The sequence below is a fragment of the Salmo trutta genome, chromosome 15 (assembly GCF_901001165.1).
Source record: "Salmo trutta chromosome 15, fSalTru1.1, whole genome shotgun sequence".
Taxonomy (NCBI): domain Eukaryota; kingdom Metazoa; phylum Chordata; class Actinopteri; order Salmoniformes; family Salmonidae; genus Salmo; species Salmo trutta.
The window spans coordinates 4,805,021-4,814,144 of record NC_042971.1 but is presented as its reverse complement, the minus strand read 5'-3'; the positions used below and the strand labels follow the sequence as shown (position 1 = coordinate 4,814,144).

General features: G+C 41.7%; 1 protein-coding gene across 1 annotated transcript; it reads left to right on the top strand.

Moving 5' to 3' along the window:
- Window positions 1-267: 267 nt before the first annotated feature.
- LOC115149593 (zinc finger protein 271-like) lies at window positions 268-5,110 on the top strand (the record flags this gene model as incomplete). The annotated part of the gene is made up of 2 exons (XM_029692547.1): window positions 268-1,641; window positions 5,096-5,110. Coding segments are annotated over 2 exons (1,389 nt in total), but the record flags the coding sequence as incomplete, so codon positions are not given.
- Between the last annotated feature and the right edge of the window lie 4,014 nt (window positions 5,111-9,124).

The following is a 9,124-nucleotide window of genomic DNA, read 5'->3' as shown; positions in this document are numbered from 1 at the left end:
TGACTCTGGACCCGAATAGTAGGCTGTTTCATTTGGGTACGTTTTTCATCCGGCCGTGAAAATACTACCCCCTATAGCGAACAGGTTAACCGTCTGTCTGATTTTGTCATTCACACAGGAGAGAGGCGGGACAGTCGTGGATCCTCTGGGGAGCCTCAACAACATCATGATGCTGACGAGGCAGAGAAGAGTCTCTCCAGATCAGAACACCTCAGGAAACACCAGCAGAGACCCACAAGGAAGATATCTCACTGCTGCTCTGACTGTGGGAAGAGATTCACCTCATCAGGCATTAAAATTCATCAGAGAATCCACACAGGAGAGAAATCTTTTAGCTGTACTCAATGTGGGATGAGTTTTACTGACTCTAGCAGTCTGACTAAACACCAGAGAATACACACAGTAGATAAACCTTATAGCTGTGGTCAATGTGGGAAGAGTTTTGTAAAATCTAGAGATCTGACAGTGCACCAGAGAATACACACAGGAGAGAAACCTTATAGCTGTGGTCAATGTGAGAAAAGTTTTGGTCAATCTAGCCATCTGACAGTGCACCAGAGAAGACACACAGGAGAGAAACCTTATAGCTGTACTCAATGTGGGAAGAGTTTTGTTCAATCTAGCCAGCTCTCATTACACAAGAGAACACACACAGGAGAGAAATCTTATAGCTGTGATCAATGTGGGAAAAGTTTTACTAACTCTAGCAGTCTGACTCTACACCAGAGAATACACACAGGAGAAAAACCTTATAGCTGTGGTCAATGTAGGAAGAGTTTTGTTCAATTTGGCCAGCTGACTCGACACCAGAGAATACACACAGGAGAGAAATTATATAGCTGTGATAAATGTGGGAAGAGTTTTACTAACTCTAGCAGTCTTACTAAACACCAGAGAATACACACAGGAGAAAAATCTTATAGCTGTGGTCAATGTGGGAAGAGTTATGTTAAGTCTACAGATCTGACAGTGCACCAGAGAATACACACAGGAGAGAAATCTTATAGCTGTGATCAATGTGGAAAGAGTTTTCCTGCATCTGGCAATCTGACTCGACACCAGAGAACACATACAGGAGAGAAAGCTTATAGCTGTGATCAATGTGGAAAGAGTTTTGCTGCATCTGGCAATCTGACTAGACACCAGCGAGTACACACAGGAGAGAAACCATTCCACTGTTCAGATTGTGGAAAAAGATTCTCAACTTCACAGAACTTGAAGATGCACCAGAAAACACACACAGGAGATAAACCTTATAGCTGTGGTCAATGTGGGAAGAGCTTTATTACATCTAGCCATCTAACACGACACCGGAGAACACACACAGGAGATAAACCTTATAGCTGTGGTCAATGTTGGAAGAGCTTTATTAAATCTGGCCATCTGACAGTACACCAGAGAACACACACAGGAGAGAAACCTTTTAGCTGTGATCAATGTGGAAAGAGTTTTACTGACTTTAGCAGTCTGACTAAACACCAGAGAATACACACAGGAGATAAACCTTATAGCTGTGGTCAATGTGGGAAGAGTTTTGTAAAATCTAGAGATCTGACAGTACACCGGAGAACACACACAGGAGAGAAACCTTATAGCTGTGATCAATGTGGGAAGAGTTATGTTTCATCGAGCGGTCTGACAGTACACCAGAGAACACACAGAGGAGAGAAATCTCTTAGCTGTGACCAGAGATAATCTGATAAAAGATCTCTGATCAAATATCAGAAAATAGATGGAGTTGTTTCATGATATCAATTAATTAATGTCACAATGTAGAATGTTTTAACATTGTAGGAGTATTTTAATGATGTCACAATGTACAATAAACGTTTGTCCCCTGTTCTATTGATTTCAACATGATATGATATTAGCCTCAGGGGGAAAAATCCAGGCTCTGAATTGAAAGAGTTACTATTTATGTGATTTAACAAAAAGTGACTAACAAAAAAAGAGCTGTGTTACACTTACCACGTTGGTGACCCTCTTGAATCAAAATGCAACACTTCAAAATGTAGCTAGCTGTTTTCTACAAATTGTCTTCTAACCAGGGATGTACACATTATTCCCAGATTCCGTGTGGTTTGTGAGCTGTTAGTTTTAACAGGATGTTCAACCTCATCTCCCTCCTCTCGCACAAATGATTTTAGCATGATATTGATGAGTTATGACAAATAAGTGTTCCTTTTTTTAGCGACCCCTACATTTAAATGCATCACTCCAAAATGTAGCTGACTGTCTTCTGCAGGTTGTCCTCTAATCAGTGAGGTAAAATATATCTCCCATTTCCATGTGTTTTGTTTAGTTGTGTTAGTTTCAACAGCACAAACAACCTGATTTCCCCCCTAATCGATATCAGTGATTTATTGCTACTTGTCAAAACAACAGTGTTGTTAAATATTTCTGTTTATTTTGTTAATTTTCATTGTCTTTTATTTGTTTTTTCCTGTGAAGCATCCATGTCTGATATGTGCTGTGTAAATAAAGCTTGATTTAATTTGAACATATTGCAAAATAAATTAACCCAATGACTGATAATCAACAGACTTCATTTTTTATTTTATTTAACCTTTATTTAACTAGGCAAGTCAGTTAAGAACAATTCTTATTTACAATGATTGCCTACCAGGGAACAGTGGGTTAACTGCCTTGTTCAGGGGCAGAACAACATATTTTTACCTTGTCAGCTCTAACCACTAGGCTACCTGCTGCCCTCTTGCATAACCAATGAACACGTATTTTAGAATGAAAAACAGTATCAATTCAGTGTATCTTCCACTATGTCAAAACAGTATCACTTTTCAACCAACCCAGTGCATTTGTTGAAACTGAAAGGTTTTGAAATTAACAATACGTCAAAATCAGACGTTTCATTCAGACCCTGCAGGGCTTAGATTAAGCCAGGACTTGATAAACTAGGACAATTAAGTAGCTTTCCTGAACTTGGCTTAGTTAGTCGGAGACTGGAGTCAGGTAAGTAAGCCTAAATGAGAACACCTGGGTTAATCCTAATTAGGTGCAGTATGAACACCTGGGTTAAGCCTGATTAGGTTCAGTATGAACACCTGGGTTAATCCTGATTAGGTTCAATATGAACACCTGGGTTAATCCTGACTAGGTTCTGTATGAACACCTGGGTTAATCCTGATTAGGTTCAGTATGAACACCTGGGTTAAGCCTGATTTAGGTTCAGTATGAACACCTGGGTTAATCCTGATTAGGTTCAGTATGAACACCTGGGTTAAGCCTGATTAGGTTCAGTATGAACACCTGGGTTAAGCCTGATTTAGGTTCAGTATGAACACCTGGGTTAATCCTGATTAGGTTCAGTATGAACACCTGGGTTAAGCCTGATTAGTTTCAGTATGAACACCTGGGTTAAGCCTGATTTAGGTTCAGTATGAACACCTGGGTTAATCCTGATTAGGTTCAGTATGAACACCTGGGTTAAGCCTGATTAGTTTCAGTATGAACACCTGGGTTAATCCTGATTAGTTTAGTATGAACACCTGGGTTAATCCTGATTAGTTTCAGTATGAACACCTGGGTTAATTCTGATTAGGTTCAGTATGAACACCTGGGTTAATGCTGATTAGGTTCAGTATGAACACCTGGGTTAACCCTGATTAGGTTCAGTATGAACACATGCTGTTGGTCTAGTGGTGCTCATTAAAACCCGGAATAGAAAACACCAATACTAGTGTGAATCTTGAGACGAAACAATGGCAGAGGCAAAAATAATTTGTTCCAAAAAACTTTTGTGTGCATGAAAAAAATGCTCCAAAACAAATGTTGTCAAACCATCCAGTTATTCAAGGTAAAAACCACACTGCTGCTACTGAGCAGTAGAACAAGAGGGTTGGGCTGCAATTTGCAGTGAATTCAATGGAAATGTAACCACAAGAAGAGTACAACAACTTCAGGTGAGATATCTGCATTATTATCAGGATTACAAGAAGAAACAACAACTAGAGGTGAGATATCTGCATTATTATCAGGATTACAAGAAGAAACAACAACTAGAGGTGAGATATCTGCATTATTATCAGGATTACAAGAAGAAACAACAACTACAGGTGAGATATCTGCATTATTATCAGGATTACAAGAAGAAACAACAACTACAGGTGAGATATCTGCATTATTATCAGGATTACAAGAAGAAACAACAACTAGAGGTGAGATATCTGCATTATTATCAGTATTTAACATTTCTCATATTCATATTTTTGTGACATGATTTCTATTATAAAATGATATCTGCCTTTTATAGACTCTGTGGAAGAACCTTAAACTGGCTTTAAAAAGAGAGAAAGCAGAGATCAGAAGAGAGAGATTTACTACTGGTGGTGGACCACCAAAACAACACAACACTGATGAATTGAGTGACTTCCTGTCTGGAATAATAGAGCAGCAGCAAACTCTGGATGGTATACCAGATGATGACCAACCTCTGGATGGTATACCAGATGATGACCAACCTCTGGATGGTATACCAGATGACGACCAACCTCTGGATGGTATACCAGATGATGACCAACCTCTGAATGGTATACCAGACGATGACCAACCTCTGGATGGTATACCAGACGATGACCAACCTCTGGATGGTATACCAGATGACGACCAACCTCTGGATGGTATACCAGATGACGACCAACCTCTAGATGGTATACCAGACGATGACCAACCTCTGGATGGTATACCAGACGATGACCAACCTCTGGATGGTATACCAGACGATGACCAACCTCTGGATGGTATACCAGACGATGACCAACCTCTGGATGGTATACCAGACGATGACCAACCTCTGGATGGTATACCAGATGATGACCAACCTCTGGATGGTGTACCAGATGATGACCAACCTCTGGATGGTGTACCAGATGATGACCAACCTCTGGATGGTATACCAGACGATGAGCATTTGGACAGTTCAGATGAAGAACTGAGCACAAAAGGTACATATACCAAAGACAGTAAATTGGTTACTTCCTTTGGTAAATATATTCCACTGTCTGAGTCAATCTTTATTCTTCTTCATTCTAAGAACCATATGAGTTTATTTGTGCTTCTAACCGTGTTCTTTTTCCAGAGGAAAGGAATGTGAACAGGTTGGAAGAGCCAGTACACAGTGAGGGTGTAATGTGAACAGGTTGGAAGAGCCAGTACACAGTGAGGGTGTAATGTGAACAGGTTGGAAGAGCCAGTATACAGTGAGGGTGGAATGTGAACAGGTTGGAAGAGCCAGTACACAGTGAGGGTGGAATGTGAACAGGTTGGAAGAGCCAGTACACAGTGAGGGTGGAATGTGAACAGGTTGGAAGAGCCAGTACACAGTGAGGTTGGAATGTGAACAGGTTGGAAGAGCCAGTACACAGTGAGGGTGGAATGTGAACAGGTTGGAAGAGCCAGTACACAGTGAGGGTGGAATGTGAACAGGTTGGAAGAGCCAGTACACAGTGAGGGTGGAATGTGAACAGGTTGGAAGAGCCAGTACACAGTGAGGGTGGAATGTGAACAGGTTGGAAGAGCCAGTACACAGTGAGGGTGGAATGTGAACAGGTTGGAAGAGCCAGTACACAGTGAGGGTGTAATGTGAACAGGTTGGAAGAGCCAGTACACAGTGAGGGTGTAATGTGAACAGGTTGGAAGAGCCAGTACACAGTGAGGGTGTAATGTGAACAGGTTGGAAGAGCCAGTACACAGTGAGGGTTTAATGTGAACAGGTTGGAAGAGCCAGTACACAGTGATTGTGTTCCCTCCACATCTGCTATAACATCCCTGAGAGAAGATGCTGCCACCACCTTTCAGCAGAGAACAAAGAAGACGACAATACATGAAACGTTAACCAGAGAATTTCATGAGCATAAAATGAAATATCTGAAGGAAGAACATGAGATGAGAATTGTCCAGGTTGAATTTGATATGAAGTTGGAAGAGAGAGGTATGATCCTAAAAAGAGACAGTAATGAGACAATAGTGATGACCAGCCATGGTGAACAATATGATATGTAAAACTATACATGTTTTGTCATTTGGATATTCATGAGAGAGTATTTTAATCACCACAAACTACATTTTAAACCAGCCTTGGTTTAGTCACTCATTTCATTTTGCTGCACACTATTTGAATTTTGGACAGAACAAACATTATCAAAGCAAAAATAATCCATAATGAATACATTCCATATTTAAATGCATCTCATCTAGTCGAAGTGCTGCAATGTGAAGCAACTCTGTGCAACTGTGCAAGTCCTCGTTGGTCATTGCCTGCCTCAGTCATGGACACATCTGCCTCAATCACATCTGTCTCAGTCATGGGAACATCTGCTTGATGCTGATCATGGGAGGATCAGGACAGCCATGCTGCTTCAGGTAGTTGTGCAGCACAGCTGTAGCAATGATCACCTTGCAGCAACTTCTTGGCTTGAAACCAGGTGTATTGTGAAAACACTGGAATCTATTTTTCCATACTCCAAACATACGCTGGACCATCCCTCTTGTGTGGATATGAGGTCTGTTGTATCTTTGCTGCTCAGCTGTTGTGGGATTTATGTCTGGAGTGAATAAAAAGTTACTCTAGTAGTCCACTATGTTGTCCTCTCTGAAACTGAGACCAATGAAGAGTTGAGGGAAATCCTTCAATGGTGAGTTGCACCTTTCCAACAGGCAACAATGTTTGAGAACTCTAAATGAGGATTAGCATCCACCCTGAACATTGATGGAGAACCAGTTGTTATGGTTACGGTACTCCTCAGCATCAGGAGTTGATGGTAAACCAGTTGTTATGGTTACGGTACTCCTCAGTATCAGGAGTTGATGGTAAACCAGTTGTTATGGTTACGGTACTCCTCAGCATCAGGAGTTGATGTAAAACCAGTTGTTATGGTTACGGTACTCCGCAGCATCAGGAGTTGATGGTAAACCAGTTGTTATGGTTACGGTACTCCTCAGCATCAGGAGTTGATGATAAACCAGTTGTTATGGTTACGGTACTCCTCAGTATCAGGAGTTGATGGCAAACCAGTTGTTATGGTTACGGTACTCCTCAGTATCAGGAGTTGATGGTAAACCAGTTGTTATGGTTACGGTACTCCTCAGCATCAGGAGTTGATGATAAACCAGTTGTTATGGTTATGGTACTCCTCAGCATCAGGAGTTGATGGTAAACCAGTTGTTATGGTTACGGTACTCCTCAGCATCAGGAGTTGATGTAAAACCAGTTGTTATGGTTACGGTACTCCTCAGCATCAGGAGTTGATGGGAAATCAGTTGTTATGGTTACGGTACTCCTCAGCATCAGGAGTTGATGTAAAACCAGTTGTTATGGTTACGGTACTCCTCAGCATCAGGAGTTGATGGACACTTGATGGGAACATGACATCCATCTAACCAGCCAATCACTCATGAGAACTGCCCATATTCAGAGAATTGCACTTTATAGTTGGCTTGACCAGCAGCATCAGGAAACTAGATATAAAGACTCCTCCTGCAGACTTTATAGTTGGCTTGGCCAGCAGCGTCAGGAAACTAGATGTAAAGACTCCTCCTGCAGACTTTATAGTTGGCTTGGCCAGCAGCATCAGGAAACTAGATGTAAAGACTCCTCCTGCAGACTTCATAGTTGGCTTGGCCAGCAGCATCAGGAAACTAGATGTAAAGACTCCTCCTGCAGACTTTATAGTTGGCTTGACGAGCAGCATCAGGAAACTAGATGTAAAGACTCCTCCTGCAGACTTTATAGTTGGCTTGGCCAGCAGAATCAGGAAACTAGATGTAAAGACTCCTCATTTCACAAATGACCCTGCAGACTTTATAGTTGGCTTGGCCAGCAGCATCAGGAAACTAGATGTAAAGACTCCTCAGTTCACAAATGGCCCTGCAGACTTTATAGTTGGCTTGGCCAGCAGCATCAGGAAACTAGATGTAAAGACTCCTCAGTTTACAAATGGCCCTGCAGACTTTATAGTTGGCTTGACCAGCAGCGTCAGGAAACTAGATGTAAAGACTCCTCCTGCAGACTTTATAGTTGGCTTGGCCAGCAGCATCAGGAAACTAGATGTAAAGACTCCTCCTGCAGACTTCATAGTTGGCTTGGCCAGCAGCATCAGGAAACTAGATGTAAAGACTCCTCCTGCAGACTTTATAGTTGGCTTGACCAGCAGCATCAGGAAACTAGATGTAAAGACTCCTCCTGCAGACTTTATAGTTGGCTTGGCCAGCAGCATCAGGAAACTAGATGTAAAGACTCCTCAGTTCACAAATGACCCTGCAGACTTTATAGTTGGCTTGGCCAGCAGCATCAGGAAACTAGATGTAAAGACTCCTCAGTTCACAAATGGCCCTGCAGACTTTATAGTTGGCTTGGCCAGCAGCATCAGGAAACTAGATGTAAAGACTCCTCCTGCAGACTTTATAGTTGGCTTGGCCAGCAGCATCAGGAAACTAGATGTAAAGAATCCTCCTGCAGACTTTATAGTTGGCTTTACCAGCAGCATCAGGAAACTAGATGTAAAGACTCCTGCAGACTTTGTCAACTATTAAACACACAGTTGCTTCACTGGCACTGACACAAATCACCAGTTTCACAATGAAATATTCCAGATGCCAAAAACCTCAGTGATCAGAACTTGGAGAGAATTGGGTGAAGGACTTCCTCTTTGAGACAGAGAGGAAAGTCTAGGCTCAAGCAGAGATATTATCTCCAATGCATTTTCTTTGTACATAAGAAAGCGGTCTCAAGGTAATGTAATGTAATGGATTCCTCCTATCCACAAGTACTGGTCTGGCCTCTGTAGTGCATGTTGGTCTTCATTTAGACATTCCACATAGTCCAGGCTCCCTCACAAACAGCACTAAGCAGAAGTTAAACCTGCCTCTTTGAAAGATTCATTTAATCTTCCATTTAGTCCTGGAGTAGCTCTAATCCTCCCTCTTGCAATCGGCTTTGATTAGTCCAGAACAGGCTAAATCTACCACTATTTTAACATAACTCAAAGCGACTTGCACAGACTTAAGACAGCTCAAACAAGCATTTTAGTCTGGAACTAAGCTTAAGCCTTGTCTGTGAAACCGGCCCTGAGTGTTTTATATAATATGACTAAATGTGTTTATTTCTGTG